Here is a 27,045-nt window from a genome sequence, read left to right as displayed (position 1 = left end):
CGTTTAAAGTGCGACAGCGCTGAAAACTAAAAATTGGTCTGGGAAGGAAGGGGGTGAAAATGCCCTGTATTGAACCGGTTAAAGAGAAAGTGTACAAATAAAAAAATAAAATAAGTTTAAAAAGCGCCCCATTCCCCGCATGCTAGCACACAGAAGGGAACGTATACGCAAGTCACGCCCACATAAGTAAACGGCATTCAAATCACACATGTGAAGCATCGCCGCGTGCGTTAGAGCAAAAGCAACAATTCTAGCCCAAAGACCTCTAACTCTAAACATGTAACCTTTGTTTGGTGCCATTCCACGAGTGTGCGCAATTTTAAAGCGTGACATAAAGCTTGGCATAACATCATCTTTCACAATATACAAAAAAATTGGGCTAACTTTACTGTATTTTTTTGTTTGTTAACTCATGAAAGTCCCCCCCCCCCCCCCCAAAAGTGTGTTAAAAATAAATAAAAAAATTGCTGCGCAAATACCATGTGACATAAAAAGTTGCAATGACCACCATTTTATTCCCTAGGGTCTCTGCTAAAAAAAAACATATAATGCTTGCGGGTTAGCACGTTTGCCTAGCAGTAAAAGGGTTGCTGGTTTGAATCCCACCTACGACACTACCTGCCTGGAGTTTACATGTTTTCCCTATGCCTGCAACGGTTTCCTCCGGGTACTCCGGTTTCCTCCCACACTCAGAAGACATGCTGTTAGGTTAATTGGATCCTGTCTAAATTGGCCCTAGTATGTGTACATATAAATGCGAGTTAGGGACCTTAGATTGTAATTTCCTTGAGGGTAGAAACTGATGTGAATGTACAATGCATATGTAAAAGCACTGTGTAAATTGACGCACTATATAAGTACCTGAAATAATAATAATAATAATGTAGGAGCGTACCAGAGTACCAAGTACCAGAATTGGCCGGGATGGAAAGTGGTTAATGATCAGTTTATGGTTCCATTAGCACATGTCCCTATTTTATATGTATTATTAATGCAAACAAATCTGATATGTAAAATATTATGAAAACGAATGGTTGATTGCATGTTGTAAAACAGACATATAAACACAAAGCCATTCAAAACTGGATTTAATATACTCAAGTACCAGTATTATGGAGAATGAAAAGCAGGAACAAAACTCAGCTTTTTAAAGTACAGCAGCAAGGATATGCAGTTCATTTACTGACATTTAAAAGCAATGATCGTTAAGCTTTTAAAAACATCTCTCTCACACATTTCTGCTGAAGATTAGCCTTTAGAAAACAAAATCAACCAAGTCTATAAGCAAGTTAATATGAAAATCCTTGCCATTTCACTTACTGTAGAAGTCAATACTGACCATAAAATGGCACAACAGTGCAGACTAGTGGCCAAAAGTACACAGTGCTGTAGCACAATACCAAGTTCTATATTCATTTTACCTGCAGGCAGTTTCCTTTTAATCCACAAAAGTATTCTGAGAACATTACAAATATAATGATAATGTGGGTTTAATTATTTTCAATTACATTAAATGCTGTAAATGGTAAAACAATGAGGCCTTCTGTGTATTCAAATCATTGTCCTGCATTTCTCTCCAAACTCGATGCACAGAGGAGAAGCAGATTAGCAAAAAAACATTCACTCCCACAATCGTTATTGATTTCATGTTACATTTCATTGTAGTACAATTACAAACTGTCTTAGGATGAATGTATACCTGTTACCTGTACACAGCAGATGAAGATATTTGCTTCTTACGAAAATGCAAACTCCTGACAAGGAACCAATGCGGGCACAGATTTCTATGAAATGGCTTGCCTATATTCTCATATTTTTTTTTTTTTCTGAACGTTTGTTCAGAAAATGCGGCGATCTAAGGTCATAAAGGGTATTTCACGCCAAGGATATGTATGGATTCAATATATGTTAAGTTGTAATAAAATACTCAAGGCCCTCTAGGAACCTCTAGGAATTCTGCATGAACGTCTTGTAAAAGGCAGACATAAAAATAAACACAATGCCATCATTATGAATTAAACCATTATGGACACCCTAAAATGGGTGAGTAAAAGAGGAACACATTTATACAATTTTGGCTGTCAACACTTAAAAACAGCAGCAGTTCAATGTCAAGTTCAGAGGGCTTTAGAAGAAATGTTAAAAGCAGTAAAGGGAACAAAATATTGTTTCTAAAGGCAGAATTCCATCAGTCTATAGTCATTGTTTTTCCTCAGGTAAAGCCATCCTACAACGGTAATAGCCAGTGATGACAGGCTTTTGTTCACTTTAAAGTGGTTCAAAAGCCAAAAACATTTTTACATTACTGCATTCCCTGCATTATGGTATAAAACGTACTATATCTTTCTGTCCTCCACACTTCCATGTGTGAAGTTAGAAAAAAATAAAAAGGAAGATGAATTTACCTTAACCTTACCTTAAAATATCTGGTCTGCAAAATATGTAAACTGTCGTTTGTTTTTGTTAATCACCTTTGTGACCAGGTCTTTTCTAGAACTCTTTGTTTACAAGTTTAATTTGTATTTTTCGCTAAATTGTTACTTCGAACCCTAAAACATCATATATTTTCTTTTTAGCAGAGACCTTAGAGAATAAAATGGCGATTGTTACAATATTTTATGTCACATGGTATTTGCTCAGCGGTCTTTCAAGAGGTTACGCTGAGTAAATAGATACCCAACATGTCATGCTTTAAAATTGCGCGCACTCGTGGAATGGCGACAGACTGCGGTACTTATTCTCTATAGGCGACGCTTTTTACAGGTTACCTGTTTAGTTACAGAGGTCTAGAATTATTCATCTCGCACTAACAATCATGGCTAAACCTCACATATGTGGTTTGAACACTGTTTACATATGCGGACACGAATTGCATATGCGTTCACTTCAGTGCACGAGCACAAAGGGATGGGGCGGGGCGCTTTAATTTTTTTTTTTAATTTATTTTAAATTATTATTTTTACACTGTCCCTTTATTTTCAAATGGCGGCGGGATGGTGCGGCTCTCGTTCTCAGTGGACGTCATATGACGGCGCATCCGAATGGCCGCCCCTGCACGATCGCGCCATGTTGCTAGGATATGGCGCGACCCCGATCTCTGTGAAGAGCCGCTTATGTGGCTCTTTAATCATGCAATTGGCTGTGTCTAATGACAGCCGGTCACATGAAAACAAGGAAGTGCCGGTAATCATCTCTCCTCGCCTCACACTGTGTGTGGCGAGAAGAGCCGATCAGTGGCATTTCCTCGCAGGGGACAGTGAGAGATGTAATCAGGGCACTGATGATCAGTGCCCTGATTACATTAGAGCACCACCAGTGCCAGCAACCCATGCTAACCTGTGCCAGCAACCAGTGTCCACCACAGCCAGAAATCAGTGCCCATTAGTGATGCCAGTCATTGCTGACTTTCAGTGCCGCCTACCAGTGATGCCCATCAATGCTCATCAGTAAAGCCCATCAATGCCCATCAGTAAAGCCCAGTAATGCCCATTAGTGCCACCTATCCATGCCACCAGGGCTGGCTATCAGGGCCCGTCAGTGCCACCTATCAGTGCAGATTAGTGCCTCCTCATCAGTGCCACCTAATCAGTTCCCATCAGTGCAGCCTATTAGTACCCATCTGTGCCGCCTCATCAGCACACATCAGTGAAAATTACTCATTTACAAAATTTACTGACAGAAACTAAGAAAAACTTTTTTTTTTCCAACTTTTTTGGTCTACCCAGCAGTGATTAAATACCACCAAAAATATGCTCTTTTTGTGTGAAGAAAATGGTAACATTTTCACATAGTTACAGTGTAACATGACCGTACAATTATGACAGCGCTGAAAGCGGAAAAATGGCTTGGTCAGGAAGAGAGTGAAAGTGCCTGGTAGATAAGTGGTTAATATTGATTTGCACTATTTCTAGCACAGCCCCACCTGTGGAAGGCACCTGTGAAAGGAACCTTCCAAATAGAAATTCATACATATTTGCACGTGTTTAAGTTTTCACTGGCTACATGCTTGATATATTTTTTGTTTTTTTGGATCAGTTTTGCACTTAATTTTGTATGCCCTCCATATTACATTTGTGCACAGTATAGGTGTTTACAATTGAAGCAGAAAAAAATTGGATTTTTATAACAGCTTACCTGTAAAATCCTTTTCTTGGAGTACATCATGGGACACAGAGCCTTAAGTAATAACTTAATGAGTATATAGGCACCTTCAAGTGATGGACACTGGCATACCCAATACAGGAAGTTCACTCCCTATATAACCCCTCCTGCTATAAGATACCTTTTTAGTAGCAAAGCAATATACTTAAAGCCCAAAAAGAGGGGAGGGATATCTGTGTCCCATGACGTTCTCCAAGAAAAGGATTTTACAGGTAAGCTTTTATAAAAATCCTATTTTCTTTATCATACATCATGGGACACAGAGCCTTAAGTAATAACTTAATGGGATGTCCCATAGCAATGCTATTTGAGTGGAGGGAAAGACAACCCGCAGGGTACCCCCAGACTTGAGGACCTATACTGCTGCCTGCAGCACACTGCGCCGAAGGCGATATCCTCATACCTCCTTACATCCACCTGATAAAATTTTGTGAATGTATGTACTCAAGACCAAGTTGCGGCCTTACAGATCTGAGCCATGGAGGCTTGGTGACGCACTGCCCAAGAAGCACTAAGACCCCTTTCACACCGAGGGCATTTTGCAGGCGCTATAGCGTTAAAACTGGTGCCTGCAATCCGCCCCCAAACAGCTGCAGCATTGTCTCTGGCAGGACATCAGGAAAAGTCCTGTCAGCAGCTTCTTTGGAGCAGTGAAGGAGCGGTGTGTTTAACGCTCCTCCACCACTGCTCCCCATTGAAATCAATGGGGCAGCGCTGGGATACCGCCAGCAAAACACTGCTATTTCGGCCGCTAGCGGGGGGTAAAAGTGCCCCGCTAGCGGCTGAAAGGCACTGCAAATCCGACAGTAAAATGCCGCTATAAATGGCGGCGTTTTACCGCCGACGCTATAGGCGGCTCGGTGTGAAAGGGGTCTAACCAACCTGGTAGAGTGCGCTTTGACTTGAAAAGGGGGAATCTTATTCCTTAAATCATAAGTCTGAATTATAACTTGCCGAATCCACTTAGCGACAGTAGATTTCGACGCTACCTGTCCTTTCTTAGGATCCTCTGGCAGAATAAATAAGACATCAGTCTTATGAATCTGAGCAGTCGTCTTTAAATAGACTTTGACCGCTCTCAACACAATGTAGTGACTTTTCTTCCCTGGAACATGGCTTTGGAAAAAACGATGGCAGGATAATGTCTTGGTTCAGGTGGAAACCCGAGACCGCTTTTGGTAAAAAACCTGGACGATGGCGCAACACCACTCTGTCCTCATGAATAATCACATATGGCTCTTTACAAGAAAGAGAAGCCAATTCCAACTTCCTTGTCAGAAGGACTAAGGGAATATGTTGTATCGGTTCAAATTGCTGTTTTTGTAACACTGACAAAACTAAGTTCAAGTCCCAAGGGTTCAAAGGAAGTTTGATCACCCCTTGCATAAAACCCCGGAATAAAGAACGTGAAGCAAGCGGTCTTTGAAATAAGACCGATAAAGCTGAGACTTGGCCTTTAATAGTACTCAAGGCCAATTTCATCTCTACCCCTAATTGTAGAAAGGCAAGAATTCTGCCTATGATATATCTCCGAGGGTGCCAACCCTTGGATTCACACCAGGAAACATAAGCCCTCCAGACCCTATAATATATAGTTCTGGAAGCTGGCTTCCTTGCATTAATCAGGGTAGAGATAACTGACCCGGAAAGCCCACGTTTCTTCGGAATGTGTGTTTCAATAGCCAAGCTGTTAAATTTAGAGATCGTAAGGTAGGATGGAATATCGGCCCCTGTGAAAGTAGGTCTGGGCATAGTGGAAGGGACCATGGATCCTCCACTGCCATCTTTACGATTTCTGCATACCATGACCTTCTGGGCCATGCTGGTGCTACCAGAATTACCAGCTTTCTTTCCAGCTTGATCCTGCAAATAAGTCATGGCAGCAACTGAATAGGGGAGAATGCATAAATCAGTGAGAACTGATCCCATGGGGTCACCAACGCATCTGAACAACATGTGAGTGGATCCCGTGTCCTGCACACAAAGTTGACTAACTTCATGTTGAATCTGGACGCTAGAAGATCTACATCCGGAGTCCCCCATCTTTGGCAAATAGCCCAAAAAATGTCGGGGTGAAGAGACCATTCCCCTGGGAATAACTGCTGGTGACTCAGATAGTCTGCCTCTCAATTTTCTACTCCCGGAATAAAGACTGCCGATAGGCATGGAATATTCCTTTCTGCCCAAGTTAGAATATGGTTCACCTCCGTCTGCGCTGCAAGACACTTGGTGTCCCTTGGTGAATGATATAGGCCACAGCTGTGGCATTGTCGGACTGAATCCCGATAGGACAATCCCGTAGCCTGAAGGTCCAGGCCTTTAGAGCCAGATGGACTGCCCGAATCTCTAGGATGTTGATGGCTTTCTCGGTTCTTGACCACTGTCCTTGGACAGTTGTCTTCTCTAGCACTGCTCCCCAGCCTGAAAGGCTGGCGTCTGTCATTACCACCTTCCAGATAACTGGTCTGAAGGATTTTCCTGTTAGCAAATTCTGGGTTAGTAACAACCAACTGAGGCTTTGGGACACCCTTGGGGACAGCCACATTGGCAAGTCTAAAGCTTGAATCGTTTTGTTCCAAGCAGACCCTTTTGACCTGACCATCCGCACCAGCTCTCTTATGGAGTTGATCTTTGCCAGAGGCAAGAACACGTTTTTCTGGGCTGTGTCTATGATCAGACCCAAGTACTCCAGCTACTTTAGCGGTTTTAAGGAAGACTTCTCTAGGTTGAGAATCCAGTCTAGACTTTTCAGCTAACCGGGTGTAATGCGTACACCTTGCTCCAAACGAGCCACCGACTGGTCTATCAGCAAAAGATTGTCTAGGTACGCCAAGACTGTTATGCCCTGTGCCCTTAACCTGGCTAGAGGTGGGGCCAGGACTTTTGTAAACACTCGGGATGCTGTAGATAGCCCAAAGGGCAAGGCCACAAACTGGAAATGCTGCTGTTCTACCTCGAACTGCAGACACCTTTGGTGAGCGGGGAATATAGTGACATGCAGAAATGCATCCCTGATGTCAAGAGATGCCAGAAGTTCTCCTCCATGTAGGATAGAAACCACTGACCTGATCGACTTCATGCGAAAGGAGAGGATCTTCAGAAACTGATTTCGATTTTTCAGATCTAGAATGGGTCTGACATCTCCATTCGGTTTTAGTACCATAAAGAGGTTTGAATAAAACCCCAAACCTTGCTCTTCTGTGGGGATTTGTATGATCACCCCGAGTCATTAATCGGTCTAGTGCACGAAACAGAGATAGTCTTTTCCCTGGATCTATGGGAACGTTTGACCTCAGAAAACGAGACGGTGGAAAGTCCCGAAATTCCAGTTTGTAACCTAGAGATACTGTGGAGATCACCCATCTGTCCTGAATTTCCTCTTGCCAGACTTCTGAGAACTGCAGAAGTCTTTCCCCCATCTTGGCGGTGTAGGCGCCTCTTCATAATGAGGCCTTAGAATTCTGCTTTGAAGGTTTCAGCCCCAGGACTTCTTTTGAGCCTAGGACTGACCCTGAGGTTTTCCTCTATAGTCTGACGGTGGAGGCCGTTGCCACTGTCTAGAGGCGGATGCCCCTGGCGTAGGAGAAAAAGCCCATTTAAATGAAGGGCGTTTATATTTTCTTTTGATTGGCAAAAGAGTACTTTTCCCACTGGAAATCGTTTGGATGTATTTATCCAAATCAACCCCAAATAGCCAATCCCCATGAAAATGGAACCCAGTCAGGAGTTTTTTGCATGGTGTTTCAGCTGACCAACTTTTCAACCACAGAACTCTATGCATGCGTACTAGCACAGGCGCAAGGGATTCACAGATGCCTATTGCAGCAACTGCAGGCTGAGTAACGGCACCTGCCAAAAAAAAAAAGGAGGACTTTAACAGGAATTCCAACCTTTTATCTGTTGGATCCTTAAGCATTTGTGCATTGTCTACTGGGCAAGTTAGACTTTTGTTCACACTGGAAATCGCAGCGTCAACGGCTGGTACTTTCCATTTTTTTGGTGAATTTCTCCTCCATGGGACAGAGAACTGAGAATCTCTTTGGAGGGAGAAAATGCTTATCCGGGTGATCCCAATGAGCATAGATAAGCTTTTCTAGTAATGCATGGTCAGGAAATGCATGCAAAGGCTGTGAGGGTTTTAAGGAACCCAAGGAAGAAATTGAACTTTCAGCAGAGCCGTTAGAGGCAGCATGAAAGTAGAACGAACCATCTCTGTAAGAGATTGTATCAGCAACTTCTCAGATTGTGAGGCTGAAAAAGGGTCATCTACCATTGTTTCCTCTGCAGAGGAATCATCGGTTTGTCTTTCCTCCTGATCGCCTGAGAGAAACACCTCATCCTGTACCCACTATTCCCTTGATAAAGGGTTTAAGGTGGGGGAGGGGGATCTGACACGCTTCCCATCCTGTCGGATGGAGGATGTGACTAAAGCCGCTAATCTTCCTTCCAGACCCTACAGGGTGGAGGAAAAGACATCTTCAGTCATGTATACAGGGGCTGAGATGTGAGAAGCAGCTGCACCACCAAGTTGTTCCAATGGCTCACCCTTGCTTGCCATAATTGGTATTTCAGGCAAGGATGACAGTGTGGAGATACGTCTGGAGTTCCTAGCGCCTGGGGGTGAAACCTTTGGTACCTTTCTGGACTTTGTGGTGTCTTTTTTGGTACGCATAGTCCTAAGCACAAAACAGAGGCACTATTAAATAGCACTAATTGCTGAACATAGTCATGACAGAATGATGCCGCTATTAAGTTCAGCCTAGTGCTGGGAAAAATGTCACTTCTCGTATTAGGGATGCCACTTGCAGCACTTACGTGCCCCACCGCTCCTGTGTCCCAGGTGTAGGCTGCTTGCTTCCTCCTCGCTATTAGCCGAGGAGAGACTGCTCCAGCTGATCCTTAAGCCTGCTTGTGGTGTGCGTCCTTGTGGACGTTGCACGGCGCCGCAACTAGGTCCCGCCCCCCTTCGTAAACCCACCCCCTCCTTTTTTCATTTGAAAATTATTCCCGCCCCTTCTGGTCCGCAGAACCAACACTGGACCCAACACTGGGGGGGGGGGTAGAGAGGCAGAGCCTTAGACACTAAAAAAAAACAAAACAGGTACTCCTGATAGGAGGAGGGGTTATATAGGGAGTGAACTTCCTGTATTGGGTATACCAGTGTCCATCACCTGAAGGTGCCTATACACCCATTAAGTTATTGCTTATGCTCTGTGTCCCATGATGTACGATAAAGAAAAAAACAAAAACATTACTTTTGCATTCAGGAGAGGAGCTTTTGAGCATAAAAAGCACCTGACGGGCCTAAACGAATGTAAACGCATTTAAAAGGGCTTTAGTGCTAGGTGCTTTTAGTTTCAATGGTCAGAATAAATTTTTATTCTGGCTAATGAAATGAACAAACACCTTAAACGTGCTTGAAAAAAAAACATAGCGTAGGGAACGTTTTTAAAGCGGCTTTTCTCCTGCCAGGAGAAAAGCATTTAGAAAAGCCCAGTGCGCACAAGGCCTAAGAGACATTCACACAACTATCTGGAATAATAAAGGTTCACACACTTTTCTAAAAACTTTGTACTGCTTTGCAAACCACAGACACTACAGGAAACCCCTTGCTACCCAAAACAGCAAGGAACAATTCAAGAATGAAAAGACATGAAAAGGTTAGTCAACCGTTCTGTTAGTGGAAAATATTTAAAAAGAATGCTGTGCACACTGAATAAAAGGTTTCCACCAAAGAAGGAAAAAAATTGGACAATGAAAAGCAAAGATTTCCTTTTTTTATCTAAGCTTTGTGTAGCAGTTACTAATGCCTAGACTGGGAAACTAAACCTTTCTTGCAGTTATATAATGCATGTATATGGCCTTTACAATGATATAGAGCAGTTGTGGTCTAAGCCATAAAATTATTGATAGTGGCGTATTACACTGCAATAATCACATGCTGTGCATAAACTTTAAGACTGTCATCTCCCCCGTACCTTTACCTGACATAAAACCCCATATCATCAACGATTGTGGAAATGTGCATGTTATCTTCAGGCAGTCGTCTTCATACATTTCATTGGAATGGCACCAAACAAAAGTTCCAGCATCATCACCCTGCCCAATGCAGATTGGCGATTCATCACGGAATATAACTTTCATCCAGTTATCCACAGTCCTTTTCTTTAGCCCACTGTAAACTTGTTTTCTTCTGTTTAGGTGTGAATGATGGTTTTTGTTTGGCTTTTCTGTATATAAATCCCATTTACTTTAGGCAATGTCTTACAGTTCGGTCACAGACATTGACTCCAGTTTCTGACCATTTGTTCCTCATTTGTTTTGTTGTGCATTTTCTGTTTTCAAGGCATATTGCTTTAAGTTTTCTAACTTGACACTATGATGTTAAAAACATTTTTTTTGCTAGAAAATTACTTCGAACCCCCAAACATTATATATTGTTTTTTCTAACACCATAGAGAATAAAATGGCGGTCGTTGCAATACTTTGTTACACCGTACAAGCACACTTTTTTTTAAATTAAAAAATAAGACAACAGAAAAGTTAGCCCAGTTTTTTTTTTTCATATTGTGCAAGATAATGTTACGCCGCGTAAATTGATACCCAACATGTCACGTTTCAAAATTGCGCCCGCTCGTAGAATGGCGACAAACTTTTACCCTTAAAAAAATCTCCATATGCGACGTTTTAAAAAATGTACAGGTTGCATGTTTTGAATTACAGAGGAGGTCTAGGGCTAGAATTATTGCTCTCGGCCTAACAATTGCAGCAATACCTCACGTGTGGTTTGAACACCGGTTTCATATGCAGACGCTGCTCATGTATGCCCCTCGCTTCTGCACGCGAGTTCGACGGGGCGTGTTTAAATTTTTTTTTTTATTTTACCTTTTATTTTTACACTGTTCTTTTAAAAAAAAATTGTGTCACTTTTATTCCTATTACAAGGAATGTAAACATCCCTTAATAGAAAAAAAGCATTACAGGACCTCTTGAATATGAGATCTGGGGTCAAAAAGACCCCAGATCTCATATTTACACTAAAATGCAATAAAATAAAATGTATTTATTTTTTTTCAAACAACTCTTTTTAAGAGCTATGGGCCCCCACCCATCTCCAATGGTGTGGAAATGGGTGGGGGCAATATTCCCCTCACTCATCTCCATACCACAATGGAGACAGGCGGAGAGCACAGAGCATGGCGGGAGGGGGCCCCACTCCCGCCGCCGATAAAAGTGATTTTGCAGCGAATCAGATACCACTTTGATCTGAAAGCGGACCGCCCGCTGAAGGAGATAATTCCCGGGGTTATGGTAGCTAGCTGCTGCCATAACAATAATATCCCTCTTCAAAGTACCGACTTATAACGACGGTGGGTGGTCCGTAAGTGGTTAACTAAACAGGAAAAAAAACAAGGTTACAGTGGGCTAAAGAAAAGCAATAATGGGCTGTGAATGACTGGATGAAAGTGATATTCAGTAATGAATCACCAATCAGCATTGGGCAGGAGGATGGTGCGGATCTTTTGTTTGGTGCCGTTCCAATGAAATGTATGAAGACGACTGCCTGAAGAAAACATGCACATTGCCACAATCATTGATGATATGGGGTTGCATGTCAGGTAACGGTACGGGGGGAGATGACAGTCATTAAATCTTCAATAAATGCACAAGTTTATTGAGATTATGGACACTTTTCTTATTCCATCATCAATTGAAAGGATGTTTGGTGATGACTACATCATTTTTTATTTTCAGGATTTTCATTTTCAGGATGTAATCTGATGCAGATGTTTGTTTTAGAACTGCAAAAGTACATGGTGATTCCATAATATTTTCCTCTGCTTGATCTGCAAAAACAGCTGCAACTGACTACAGGTTTTCCTAGTTTCTTATAGCCAGTAGGCTGGAATGTTAAATGAAAATAATTTTGGAGGTACATCTACAATTAGTTTTTTTTTTTTTTTTTTACACAATTAAACAATTACATAGTTACATAGTAGGTGAGGTTTAAAAAAGACAAGTCCATCCAGTCCAACCTATGTGTGTGATTATATGTTAGTATTACATTGTATATGCCTGTATGTTGCGGTCGTTCAGGTGCTTATCTAATAGTTTATTGAAACAATCGATGCACCCCCCCCTGCTGAAACCACAGCCTGTGGAAGGGAATTCCACATCCTTGCCTCTCTTACAGAACCCTCTACACAGTTTCAGGTTAAACCTATTTTCTTCTAATTTTAATGAGTGGCCACATGTCTTGTTAAACTCTCTTCCGCAAAAAAGTTTTATGCCTATTGTGGGGTCACCAGTACGGTATTTGTAAATTGAAATCATATCCCCTCTCCAGCGTCTCTTCTCCAGAGAGAATAAGTTCAGTGCTCGCAACCTTTCCTCATAACTAATGTCCTTCAAACCCTTTATTAGCTTTGTTGCCCTTTGTACTCGCTCCATTTCCAGTACATCCTTCCTGAGGACTGGTGCCCAGAACTGGACAGCATACTCCAGGTGCGGCCAGACCAGAGTCTTGTAGAGTGGGAGAATTCTCGCTTTATCCCTGGAGTTAATCACTTTTTTAATGCATGCCAATATTCTGTTTGCTTTGTTAGCAGCAGCTTGGCATTGCATCTACTAGGACCCCCAGGTCCTTTTCCATCCTAGATTGCCCCAGAGGTTCCCCCCCCCCCCCCCCAGTATATAGACTGCATTCATATTTTTGTAACACATTTTTCTACATTAAACCTCATTTGTCATGTAGTTGCCCACCTCATTAATTAGTTCAGATCTTCTTGCAAGGTTTCCACATCTTCGTAGAAGTTATTGCCCTGTTTAGCTTAGTATCGTCCGCAAATACAGAGATTGAACTGTTTACCCCATCTTCCAGGTCGTTTATGAACAAATTAAATAGGATTGGTCCCAGCACAGAACTCTTGGGGACCCCACTTCCCACCCCTGACCATTCTGAGTACTCCCCATTTATCACCACCCTCTGTAGCCAGTTTTCAATCCATGTACTCACCCTATGGTCCATGCCCTTGTAGCCAGTTTCAATCTATGTACTCACCCTATGGTCCATGCCAACGGACCTTACTTTGTACAGTAAATACAGTAAACGTTTATGGGGAACTGTGTCAAATGCTTTTGCAAAATCCAGATACACCACGTCTACGGGCCTTCCTTTATCTAGATAGCAGTTCACCTTCTCATAGGTTAATAGATTGGCTTTGTAAGAACGATTCTTCATGAAACCATGCTGATTACTGCTAATGATAGCGTTTTCATTACCAAAATTTTGTACATAGTCCCTTATTATCTCCTCCAAGAACTTGCATACTATTGATGTTAGGCTAACTGGTCTGTAATTCCCAGGGATGTATTTTGGCCCTTTTGTAACTATTGGTGCTACATTGAAGAAACGCCAATCAGCTGGTACCATTCCAGTCAGTAGACTGTCAGTAAAAATTAGGAACAATGGTCTGGCAATTACTTGACTGAGTTCCCTAAGTACCTTGGGTGCAAGCCATCTGGTCCCGGTGATTTATTAATGTTAAGTTTCCCAATTCTATTTCTAATTTTGTCCTCTGTTAGCCATGAGGGTGTTTCCTGTGATGTGTCATGAGGATAAACACTGCAGTTTTGGTTACTGAAGCCCCCCCGATTCTCTCGTGAAGACTGAGGAGAAGAATAAATTCAATACCTTCGCCATCTCCCAATCCTTTATAATCAGATGTCCTTCCTCATTCTTTATGGGGCCCAATATGGTCTGTCCCCCCTCTTTTACTGTTTATATACAGTTGTGCTCATAAGTTTACATACCCTGGCAGAATTTATGATTTCCTGGCCATTTTTCAGAGAATATAAATAACACAAAAACTTTTCTTTCACTCATGGTTAGTGTTTGGCTGAAGCCATTTATTATCAATCAACTGTGTTTACTCTTTTTAAGTCATAACAGCAACAGAAACTACCCAAATTACCCTGATCAAAAGTTTACATACCCCAGTTTTTAATACCATGTATTGCCCCCTTTAAACATCAACGACAGCTTAAAGTCTTTTGTGGTATTTGTGGATGAGGCTCTTTATCTTCTCAGATGGTAAAGCTGCCCCATTCCTCTTGGCAAAAAGCCTCCAGTTTCTGTAAATTCTTGGGCTGTCTTGCATGAACTGCACGTTTGAGATCTCCCCAGAGTGGTACAATGATATTGAGGTCAGGAGACTGAGATGGCCACTCCAGAACCTTTACTTTATTCTGCTGTAGCCAATGGCAGATCGACTTGGCCTTGTGTTTTGGATCATTGTCATGTTGGAATGTCCAAGTAAGTCCCATGCGCAGCTTCTTGGCTGATGAATGCAAAATGTTCATCCAGTATTTTTTGACAAAATACAGCATTCAACATGCCATCAATTTTGACCAAATTTTATGTGTCTTTGTAGCTCACACATCCCCAAAACATCAGCGATTCACCTCAGGGCCGGTTCACACAGGGGCGACTTGTCAGGCGACCTAGCCGCCTGACAAGTCGCCTCCCGTTCTGTGCTACGGAACCGTTCTAATAGGAGCGACGCAAGTCGCTCCGACTTAGAAAAAGGTTCCTGTACTACTTTGGGGGCGACTTGCATAGACTTCTATACAGAAGTCGTCTTGCAAGTCGCCCCGGCAGTCGTGTGCAGGTCGCCTCAGTGAGGCGACCTGCAAGTCGTGCCGCGTCTAGTGTGAACCGGCACTCAGTGTTTCACAGTAGGAATGGGCATTGGCATTGTTGACTCCTCCCCAAATGTAGGGTTTATGGCTGTGGCCAAAAAGCAAAATTTTGGTCTCATCACTCCAAATGACTTTGTGCCAGAAGGTTTGAGGCTTGTCTCTGTGCTGTTTGGCGTATTGTAAGTGGGATACTTTGTGGCATTTGCGTAGTAATGACTTTCTTCTGGTGACTTGACCATGCAGCCCATCTTTCTTCAAGTGCCACCTTATCGTGTATCTTGAAACAGCCACACCAGAAGTTTTCAGAGAGTCCTGTATTTCACCTGAAGTTATTTGTGGGTTTTTCTTTGCATCCTGAACAATATTCCTGGCAGTTGTGGCTGAAATTTTAGTTGGTCTACCTGACTGTGGTTTGGTTTCAAAAGAACCCCTCATTTTCCACTTCTTGAGTAGAGTTTGAACACTGCTGATTGGCATTCTCAATTCCCTGGATATCCTTTTATATCCCTTTCCTGTTTTAATATAGTTCAACTACCTTTACCCGCAGATCCCTTGACAATTCTTTTGCTTGCCCCATGACTCAGAATCCAGAAATGTCAGTGCAGCACTGGATAAAAGATGCAAGGGTCTGTCAGGAGTCCAGAAACTCACTGACCTTTTATACACACACACACACACACACCAATTACAAGCAAACAGATCAATGGTGAGGATGGTTACTTTTACTAGCCATTCAAACCCCATTGTTTCAACGTGTGTGCATATTATCAGGCCAAAATCACAAGAGTATGTAAACTTTTGATCAGGGTCATTTGGGTAGTTTCTGTTGTCATTATGATTTAAAAAGAGTAAACACAGTTGATTGATAATAAATGGCTTCAGCCAAAAACTAGCCATGCGTGAAAGAAATGTTTTTGTGCTATCATTCATATTCTCTGAAAAATTGCCAAGAAATCAAATTCTGCAAGGGTATGTAAACTTATGAGCACAGCTGTACTTAAAAGGGGTCGTAAACCCTCATGTTTTTTCACCTTAATGCATCCTATGCATTAAAAGTGAAAATACACCTGGCAGTCACCAGCCCCTCCGTTTTACTTACCTAAGCCCCTTCATCTCTTCGTAGGGGACACACTGCCCCCCTCTCCACGGGGTCCCAGCTCTTGATTGGATAGATTGATAGCAGCGCAGCCATTGGCTCCTGCTGCCGTCAATCAAATCCAATGATGTGGGCACCAGGGGGTGAGGCAGAGTCCGGCATTCGTGTCTGTGGACTCAAATGCTGGATTCGGGAGCGCGCCCGTAAGGTAACCGCCCTCGGGAGAGCGCTTCTCCTAGGGGGTTATCTGATGCGGGGAGGAGCCGCCCTTATTTAATATGCTCTTAAAAGCAAACCCATCTCTAATTCGTGTTATTTGTTCCTAAGATTTTATCCAAATTTTTATGTTCTAGCAAGTGTACAGAAAATACAAAATAACTTCGCGCTTACTCAATTGTGCAAGCAGCTAACACGGCAAATAGAATTTTTGCTGTAAACGATAAATATAAAAAAGTGTAGCGCTAAAAATTATACATGAACTGATGAAAAAAATGTTTTCTAATATTTATAAATGTCCATCATATACACTAGTAAATCATAGTCCATCGTTGTGTGAAACCATTGTGGTCACCATGTGCGTAAGCAACTGGGTAGTGAGAATACCGTCACCAAAATAAATGGAGGCGTACCAGAAAGTTTGAACCCAAAATAGCATATGCTATGTGGGTCTAACCAGCCTATGTTGCCCACCGGCAATGGTGGGGAAGCTGTAGTAATCAGCCGAAAGTATAGTCCTGGAAGCCTTCACAAGAGTGTCATATATATAAACCAAGGATTGTGAAGATACCACCAGCCAAGTGAATGGAGGCTTACCGGAAGGTTGGGACCCAAAACAGCATATTCTGTATGGGTCAGACAAGCTTATATTGCCCACCGGCAATAGAGGGGAAGCCCTGATGGCAACGGGATGAGGTCCTAGGGGTCTTCACAGAAGTGTCTTCTCCATACAGATGTTTAAACGTCCCCGAACATAACCCATATAGGATAAAGAAGGGGCCATATAGTGCAATTCCGTAAACAACATAAATTTTATTAAAAGAGAAACACTTACATTTAAGTAGTAAAAAAGTGCTTGTGTATAAAATAAAATAATGGCGGCAGTGGAGTCCTCCCTTCCTCTGACCCATACAGCATATGCTGTTTGGGTCCCAACCTTCCGGTAAGCCTCCATTCACTTGGGTGGTGGTATCTTCACAATCCTTGGTTTATATATATGACACTCTTGTGAAGGCTTCCAGGACTATACTTTCGGCCGATTACTACAGCTTCCCCACCATTGCCGGTGGGCAACATAGGCTGGTTAGACCCACATAGCATATGCTATTTTGGGTTCAAACTTTCTGGTACGCCTCCATTTATTTTGGTGACGGTATTCTCACTATCCAGTTGCCTACGCACATGGTGACCACAATGGTTTCACACAACGATGGACTATGATTCACTAGTGTATATGATGGACATTTATAAAATATTAGAACATTTTTTTCATCACTTCATGTATAATTTTTAGCGCTACACTTTTTTTATATTTATGTTCTAGCAAGGTTCGTAGTTTGGGGAAGTTGGCTCTTTTGAAATTCATTGTCTTTGTATTCCCCTTAGGTTACCTGTTTGTTTGATTTAAACTGAAGCCATTTGACCTGTGATCGCCGTTTCCTAAATTGCCCTGCATTTCCACATCCATGATTGGGTCTGTATTGCTAGTAATCAGTAGATCTAGTAACGCTTTGTTTCCAGTTGGTGAGTCTACCATCTGACCCATGAAATTGTCCTGCAAGACATTTAGGAACTGGCAAAACTTAGACGAATGCGTGGTTCCCTCCCCCTAGTCTATGTCTAAACAATTATAATCCCCCATTATGATATCACTTCCCATCCTTGCTGCTAATCCAAATTGTGATAGGAGGTCCGTCTCCCCCTCTTCCCTCAGGTTAGGGGGCCTATAGCATACTCCCAGTATTACTTTCCCCTTAGCTTCATCCCTTTGGAGCTCTACCCATAAGGATTCCACCTCCTTCCTAGCTTCCTTATTTATGTCATCTCTCACATTCACTTGTACATTATTCTTGATATATAGGCTTTTTTACCCTCTCTATCCCTGCGATAAATTGAATGGTCTATAACATAGAACGACACATTTGTGGGAGTCTGATAGGGCTGCACACCCTGATACAAGTATTTGAAAATAGTGGAGAATTCCCCATGGCTCTTTTTAGCAGCAAATATGAGTTAAAGAAAGTTCATAAAACAAAAAATCACTATATTTATTCACAAAAGACAGTCGGACAATGGTCAAGTACAAAAGTTAAAATATGAGCTCTGGTATGTACAATGCGAGACCGTTTGAGCTAGGAAAGAAAAAACGGTAATACCCTATAGTGCAGTTTAGAAATATACATCAGTGGGTGTTAGCCCACAATATTTAATTATACCATCCGATATTAAGAAAAGCTTTTCTTAGCAGCAGATTCCATACTTTTTGCCAGGGGTTTTAGGAGCCGGGCGACTTCATTTGCAGCATCAATTCCCCACACTACTCCTTATTCATAAAATCTGGAAAGCTACCCAAACAATTACTGCGCATACTAGGTTTACTCAAAATGCTCCACTGTGGAACAACCTGGCCCTTCCTGAGGTAGCCAAAATTGTGGGGTTTGAGAATTGGAAACAAGCTGGCAACCTATTATCTCTGTTTTATTACCAACTATACCTCAACGATGTCCTATCATCATTCCAAACCCACCTACTTAAACACTCATCTTTTCAATATCTTCAACTCCATCTTGTCCTACAGACACAATTCCATAACTCATAACTTCTCCCGAATAATAACAATAGTGGCATCTGCACAATTAACTAAAAAGGGACTTATTGGTGACCACCATCATGCTAAGGTTCAGCCGCATGTAGAGGGGGAAGGAGAGAGGACATGGGCCCACAGATGATCAACAGTCTAAAGCTTTGGAAGCCATCCCGGGGATCTCCTTATCCCCGACTCAAAAACTCACCCAATTGTTCATCGTCCATCACACCTCACAGAAACACTATTCTTGGGGAAGAGCAGCATCATTTAATTGTCCCAGATGTCTGGACACTGGCACCTTAGTCCACAGTCTTAGGAGGTGTTCTATATTATTCTGGTACTGGACCTCTATAATTGAAACGATTAATGACCTCTGTGTGATTAAACCTTCCAATGGACCCTTAAATTGCACTCCTAAACATTTTCCTCGAGGGATCAATATCTCAAAACGCACAAATTGATTATGGGCACAAATCAACAAGTGCTTACCAAGAAGGTATTGAAAAAGGGACAAACATTGCAGACATCTGACCTTGACTGAGATAAGAGCCATCAGTTGTACTACACCCCAAAATAGGAAAGAAGACACGTGGCTCACCAAAAGGCATGCGAGAAAACTTCACTCCAGTGAAAATCGTATTCCACATTCAACTATAAACCTTGCAAAACAAGATTTAGAATTTAAATCATGGATAGGACTACAGAATCCTAAATGCCCCTGCCTTTGAGAACTCAGCTTACATCAATCAGAGCTACAATTGGATGCAGAGATTGGTGTTAAAATAGAGTCCTGTTCTAGTAGCAAGAGAAGAATCATCAATCTGAGCGGTCTGAGTTCTGCAGGCCTTCAGGGAGAGTGAATGTTCATTTGAGCTTTTGCTTGCGCCTGGTTTCTGCAATTACTATCAAAAAGAGTATTACCCTGTGAGAACTCATGGAATGGGTTAGGGTCAAAGGGGATGCCCAGTTTAGCAAGCGTCCAATCACCTGAAGGTTGCAGCCTATAACCCAGGGATTATGAATATCAAGCCTGTTTCCTAAGCTGCATGATTAAAAATATAAAGGATAAAAATAAATATAAATTAAAAAAAGGACTGTATTTAGATTCTCTGAGTTCTGTAAACAACTGACTTTCACGATACAATATTAAAAATATGCTGCACATGCTGGCTGGAAAGAAGATTACATAATATAATGCAAAGCTTTATATTTAGCTGACTTATTTTAAGAACCAGCAATAAAAAGAAATTAAAATACGTATCAATATGTATGAAACTATATGTTCCCTCGACAGTTACATTTATTCCCAACGGTGGGCCACTAATTTAAATGAAAATGGAAAATACCCCTAAATGAAAGGTAGCATACTATATGCATTTTTTAGTTATACAACCTAAAGATGAAGGACAATGATTAAATTTAGGGTACAAATCTGGGACATGCCCAATCATGCAAAAGTAATTCTTGAAAAAGACAAGAGAAAATGTTTTTTCTGTTTTTCAACTATTAAATTAAACACACTTTTTGTTAGAATGGACTTGGTAGTGAAGGGTATTCAAATACAAGAAAAGGGTGCATATATGTAATTTACTTCAGCTATGTATATGCATCTGTTCATGCTCTTCAACCACTTCAATACAGGGCATTTTCACCCCTTTCCTGCCCAGACCAATTTTCAGCTTTCAGCGCTGTTACATTTTGAATGAAAATTGCGCGGTCATGCAACACTGTACCATATGAAATTTTGATAATTTTTTTCCCCCACAAATAGAGCTTTCTTTTGGTGGCATTTGATTAGCTCTGCTGTTTTTATTTTTTGCGCTATAAACAAAAAAAGAGTAACAATTTTGAAAAAAAAATATTTTTTACTTTTTGCTATAATAAATATCCCATTAAAAAAAAAATAAAAAAATCAAAAACAACATTTTTTCCTCAGTTTAGGCAGATATATGTAGAACAATATATATCGGCCTAAACTGAGGAAAAAAAATTTGTTTTTGATTTTTTTTTTTTTTTTAACAAAAACATCGCAATAAGCGTATATTGATTGGTTTGCACAAAAGTCATAGCATGTACAAAATAGGGAATAAATTTATGGCATTTTTATTGTTTTCTTTTTTTTTTTTTTTTTTTACTAGTAATCTGCAATATTTATCGTGACTGCGATATTGCGGCAGACACTTTTGACACTATTTTGGGACCATTCACATTTATACAGAGATCAGTGCTATAAAAAATGCACTGATTACTGTGTAAATGTGACTGGCAGGGAAGGGGTTAACACTAGGGGGAGATCGAGGGGTTAATTATGTTTCCTAGGGAGTGATTCTCACAAGGGTAAGAGACCGATCGGTGTTCCTCTGTACTGGGAACACACCATCAGTTTCCTCTCCTCTGACGGGACATGGATCTGTGTGTTTACACACACAGATCCATGGTCCTGCTGTGTTCACGGGCAATCGCGGGTGCGTGGCGGACATCGCGGCCGCCAAGCACGCGCATTGGGTGCCTAGTGACGCGGCGCGCGTGCGCCCCCTAGAAGCTCAGAAGTAAAAGATGTCATATGATGGCGGTTCGGAGGAACAAAGGGTTCCTGCCGCCGTCATATGACTATACGAGGTATGGAAGTGGTTTAAATTTAAAAAAGGGGGGGGGTTTACCTCAAGATCCAGTAAGGGCAATATCCAAGTGAAAATAATGTGCACACTAGTAGAAACTTGTGTGGAGATGGCTCACCATTAATGACCCCAATAAATGTAAGCAGATGGCATTTGCTTTAAGACACCTGCAAACACTCCATGCTTAAAATATAGTCGTTTAATGTGGACTCTGACAACTATTTTTCCACACCTGCAACAGTTAAAAGTAAGCACTGCTGTTTAGATATCAAAACATGTACATGTGTTCAACAGCTGTCAACAATTTTCTCAGGTTGTTCCAGCAAGTATCCTGGCAGTAATTTTACTGATAACATTTAAAAATTATTACTGCTATCAGAAAAGGTGGCAGAGTTAGTGAACACCCTAGAGAGTCTACCTGGTAAAACTTGAAGTAACAATCCTTTCAACAGCACATCAGAAACACTGCACAGCAACTTAACAGTCAACATGGTCCCAGCACAGGTGCATCTAGACACATTTACAATTTCTTTTAAATCCTGCGGATGCTGGCACGTCTTTGTATACCTCCATCACACAGAGCTAATAGACCACTTACAGACTGTTTCAATAGGTATATACACAGAACTGTAGAACATCAACATTTCTGTCTTCGGTGACAAAACTAAATTGCACTATATGAAGTCTTCCAAGTGAAATGAAAAAAAAGAATTAAAGGGTTCTTTTTACACTTTCTTATTTCACATATGAAAACACTCTGCACTAGCATATTAATATTGATCAGTGGTGGTCACCCCAGTCAGAATGCCTGTCAACCAGAATGTGGTGTTACTGAGTAACTCAGTCTTCTATAAGCTTCCTGTGTGCAGAAAAGGAGGGACTTTACTTGCATCGTGGCTCCTTTCCCTTTCTGGATTGCAGGAGAAAGGTACGCTTCAAGATTCTTGATGTTATCGTTCAGGGTTGCCCCAAAGAGCCGCTCACCCTGGAAGGGTAAACCTGCCAAGGCTTTATTCAATATCTGGTCCGCCTAACACTTCAGCCAGAGGACTCGCCAGAGTACCACGGCAGAGACGGAGAGCAGTAGGGCAGCACACATGGACGCATCACACACGTACTTGAGGTCCCAGACCATTTGGTCCTCCAATCCCACGTAGATCATGGAGACCAGTTCATTACCCAGACCTTGGCATACTCCGTGAGCATTTGTGACACAAGGGCACTCAAAGAGCCAAGCCAGAAACTGTAAACATAAAATGGGTGAGGGATTCTTCCTTCAAGTCCACGGTATCCTTAAAGGGGGATACCTCCCACTGGTATCATGGTTGCCTTGTTCAATCAAGAAGTGGGAGTGTCAATGACAGGAAGAGAGGTCCACTTCTTCAGAACGGCTTCCTCAAAGGGGTAAAGTACCAAGAAACTTTTCTGGCCCCCAAAAAGGACCTTTTGGACGTTCCCAATCTTTGTAAACAAATTTATCAAAATAGGCTGGGTAAGGAAAAACTTTAACAAAACATGTTGGCTTGTGAGTACCAAATGGGAGAGCCACCTCCACGCCCCAGAGAAAGCCAAACCCGCTGCAGCCTAGCTGGACTTTGGGTCAAAATCATCCAAGTAGAAGGGGGGGGGGGGACGTTTCTTACTCAGCTTGCGCCTAAACGCCGGGACCTAGCTGACCCGGTGGAGCGTGCCTTCACTTGCCACTCTGCCACACACCAGACCCTCTCGAGGATAGATCTGATCTACGATAGCCCTGGGATACTGTCGAGGGTGTGCAGGGTGGACATGCTTCCGAGAGGCATATCCGACCATGCTCCCCTGCTCTGCTACCTCTGAACGCAAACTCCGGCGTCCGAGAAGGTGTGGCACCTCTCCCGATACTGGATCTCAGACCCAACTATAGACTTTGTAATGGCCAAGCACATATCTGAATACTTACTGCTAAATGACCGCTTCTCCTGAGGGAGTCTGGGACGCATTTAAAGCGCATGTCTGTGGTTGCTACCAGACATCCATCTCAAGAGCACGCCAGGATGCAGCTGTGACTATAGAAGAGGCTGAGTTTAAAGCTCGTTCCCTTGAGTCCCAATATGTCCTAACCAAAAATCCGATCACCTGTCTGGACATGCAGTCCGCCTACAGGGAGGTGGTCCTGCTGAGGGTTACCAAGACCAAAAAACGTCAGCTGGCGCAAACGCATCACATTTTTGAACAGGGGGAAAAGACTGGCAGGCTCCTAGCTTGGCTGGCTAGGGAACAACAGCAGGTTACCAGTATAGCCCGCATCAAAGACGAAGGGGGGGTGGTGGTGACGGACCCCCCAGGCCATTAATGCCCGTTTTGCCTCATACTATAAATTCCTATATGCCTCTAAAGTGACACACCACTGAGGAACTAAGTTACTACTTGGACCAAATTACCTTCCCCAAACTCACTGACGTGGACAGAGACAGACTGGACGGACCGATTACACTCAAAGAGATACAACAGGCTCTGGGAACCCTACAGGCAGGAAAAACCCCGGGGACTGATGGGTTACCAACTGAATTCTACCGCCAGTACGGCGAACAAATGATACCCAAATTACAAGACATGATCTCTCGGGCCTTGGAGGGGGGAGCTCTCCCGGCCTCTATGGCTGAGGCCATCATTGTGGTAATTCACAAGCCTGACAAAGACCCGGAACTGTGCACATCCTACTCGCCCATATCCTTGCTTAATGTTGACATTAAGATACTTGCTAAGGTCCTGGCCGGTAGGATGAATGAGGTTATCCTCACCCTGGTCCACGAGGACCAAATCGGGGTTCATGCCCAGTAAAGGGACAGATATTAACCTCAGAAGGCTGTATGTGGTCCTGGCCTCGGCGGGTTCTTTCACTCCATTGGATGTGGTGGCCTCCCTGGATGCTGAAAAGGCGTTCGATTCGGTGGAGAGGGATTATCTGTGGGAGGTCCTGCGCAGATTTGGCTTTGGGCCCAACTTTGTCTAGTGGATTCGGGCCCTGTACAGCTCTCCAAAGGCCAGAGTAAGAACCGGGTCTACCCTGTCCCTACCTTTCCAGCTCTGTAGAGGCACGAGACAGGGTTGTCCCCTGTCTCTGACCCTCTTCGCGTTGGCCATTGAGCCAATAGGGATCCTTCTGCGCTCCTCTGAGACAGAGGAGGGAATCCCAATGGGCCCGATACAAGAAAAGATCTCTCTCTACGCCGACGACACCCTTTTATACCTAAGGAACGAAAGAGACTCCCTGGGTGAGGCTCTCTCCATAATAGACACATTTGGCAGATTCTCGGGGGAAGTCTGTTCTGTTCCCACTACCCCCTCCAGACTTAGATATACCGACTAACACACCATTACAGATAGTTTCCCAGTTTAAATACCTGGGGATCAACATCCAACAAGACTTGTCTAAGTATATTGCTCTTAACCTGACACCAGTGATCTCTTCCCTATCCAGGAGATGCAAGGAATGGAAAACATTACCCCTTACATTAGTTGGTAGGGTTAACTTAATTAAAATGACGATCCTTTCAAAATTTCTCTACCTTTTTAGGCAAATCCCAGTTCCTATACCGCTGACCTTTTTTAAAAAACTAGACTGCATAATAACGTCATTTCTTTGGCAAGGCAATACCCCAAGAATAGCAAAAATGACCCTGCAACTTCCAATGTCCCTGGGGGGCCTGGCCCTACCATGCTTTATTAAACACTATTGGGCTGAGATCCTGGTCACGGTCCATTGGTGGCTCTTTGAGGAACCGGTCAACCCGGCTGCTACTCTTGAAGCAGCTCTCTTCTTAGGCTCCTACGCTGAGCTAAGGAACCTGGTATACCGGGGACCGAGGTCCAACCCTCGCATCACTGTCCCTATGGGTACCACGCTGAAAGTGTGGGACGCTGTGCGGTCCAGAGTGGAGAAACCTTACACTTGGTCCCCGCACACCTCACTATGTGGGGAATCCTAGATTGTCTCATTTCAACACTATCCCTGACCCAGCGATTTGTTTACGGTATGAGATTAAAACCCCAGGGGACATTGTGTCTGACGGGAAGCTGCTCAGCTTTGATGACCTTAAAAGAATCCGGACTTTGCCTAACCCTATGTTCTTTAGATACTTGCAGCTACGTCATGCCTATCAAGCCCAATTCCTGCAAGCTATTAATTTGGAGATGCATGCAATTGAGGCCTCGCTGAGAGCCCCGAGTGCAGGTGGCACTCTTTCCACTCTGTACTCTGTGTTGGCAGGCCTGGACACCTCTAGGGTCTCCCAGCTGTTTTCGGTGTGGCAAACGGACATCCCGGAAATAGCTGATGACGACTGGGAGGAGGCCATCCAACAGTTCGTCCCACTGATGGTCTCGGCCAGGGATCGCTTATTACAGTTGAAGTTCCTACACCGGGTCTATTACTCCTCAGAGAGGCTCGCTAGAATCTACCCAGGTAGACAGTCAACATGCCACAGATGCAATACTGAGGTTGGATCCTTTTTCCATGTAGTGTGGTCGTGTCCGCAAATTAGACCCTTTTGGATGGGCGTTGTGGGGGTGATAAACTCTATAGGCAAATTGAGAGTCCCCTGTGATCCATTGCCGCTGTTACTAGGTGTCTTCGACACACTGGAAGCCCCACAATCCAAAAAACCTTAGTATTTTATGCGGCCTTCTACGCGAGGAAAGCGATCATGTTGCAATGGGACAAGCCTACTCCACCCACGTTACAACAATGGCAGGCCCTGATAGATCTGGCGCTGCTACTATATAAAACTGACATACATGGGACGTAATTGTCCTAAAAAGTTTGACAAACTATGGGCAGCGTGGGTACCTGAGCGAAGACTGCCCCTGGATTAGGACTCGGACAGCAGTACATGGCCAGGTTGGTATGGGAGACGATATTGCACGGGTATGGTTGGCATGCGCTGTTGAAGGAAACTCTTGATATCCTTTTGAATCTCCCCCCCCAGCCCCCCCAACTCCCCCTCCTTCTCCTCCTGTCCTTCTCATTTCAACTTCAAGACTCCTTATACCTCCTGTCTACTGTGCCCACAGCTCTACCCTGATGTATCCCTGCTGAAAGACTTTTCTCTCTTGCCCTACCACCATAAATGTATTCTACTGGATTGGACCGTATTGTAATACCTCCAGATCTTTAATGTTTGATCGATGAGATTGTACCACTGCATAACTCTGTTCACATTGAAATTTAAATAAACTTTTTCTGTTAAAAAAAAAGATGGCCTCTGCAACACAAGCAGGCCACCAAATTGGCTACTGCACCTATACAAACATGGCCCGTCCGGTTTGTCGGCACGCAACTAACAGTGTTTATTGATTAAGCTCTGTTATCTGCGTTAAACGTGTTAACATTTTTATCTCCTGGTGCTCGCTGTGCATGCTTTTATTTGCTGATCACTACAATAAAGATTTTGGCATATTTCCGGAGTGTGCAACCATTCACCCAATCTTCCCTGTTGATTTAAGAGGTTCACCAGAGAAAAAAAAATTGTTCAAAACGCATGGAACCACTGGTTCCAGCCGGAAGCTAGGTCCCAATTCCTTACACTAGGCAGAAAAAACTGAGCTGCCTATGGCAGAGAGAAGGTTGGACTATCAGCTAGGACTGCCGTTGGCAGTGCTGTGTTCTTTTTTCTGCCTATTGACCT

At 43.0% G+C, this 27,045-nt stretch overlaps 1 protein-coding gene across 1 annotated transcript in view; it reads right to left on the bottom strand.

Moving 5' to 3' along the window:
* The window catches only part of SUGT1 (SGT1 homolog, MIS12 kinetochore complex assembly cochaperone), a 232,010-nt gene that overhangs the window by 94,785 nt on the left and 110,180 nt on the right, over positions 1-27,045 (bottom strand). The window contains exon 10 of the mRNA XM_073614228.1: positions 4,517-4,521. Within this exon, the coding sequence (XP_073470329.1) occupies positions 4,517-4,521 (5 nt within the window). The remainder of the gene's footprint in view (positions 1-4,516; positions 4,522-27,045) is intronic.

The sequence above is a fragment of the Aquarana catesbeiana genome, linkage group LG02 (assembly GCF_042186555.1).
Source record: "Aquarana catesbeiana isolate 2022-GZ linkage group LG02, ASM4218655v1, whole genome shotgun sequence".
In the NCBI taxonomy this organism is placed as follows: domain Eukaryota; kingdom Metazoa; phylum Chordata; class Amphibia; order Anura; family Ranidae; genus Aquarana; species Aquarana catesbeiana.
The sequence above is the reverse complement of the archived record's forward strand: the minus strand, read 5'-3'. Positions and strand labels throughout refer to the sequence as shown.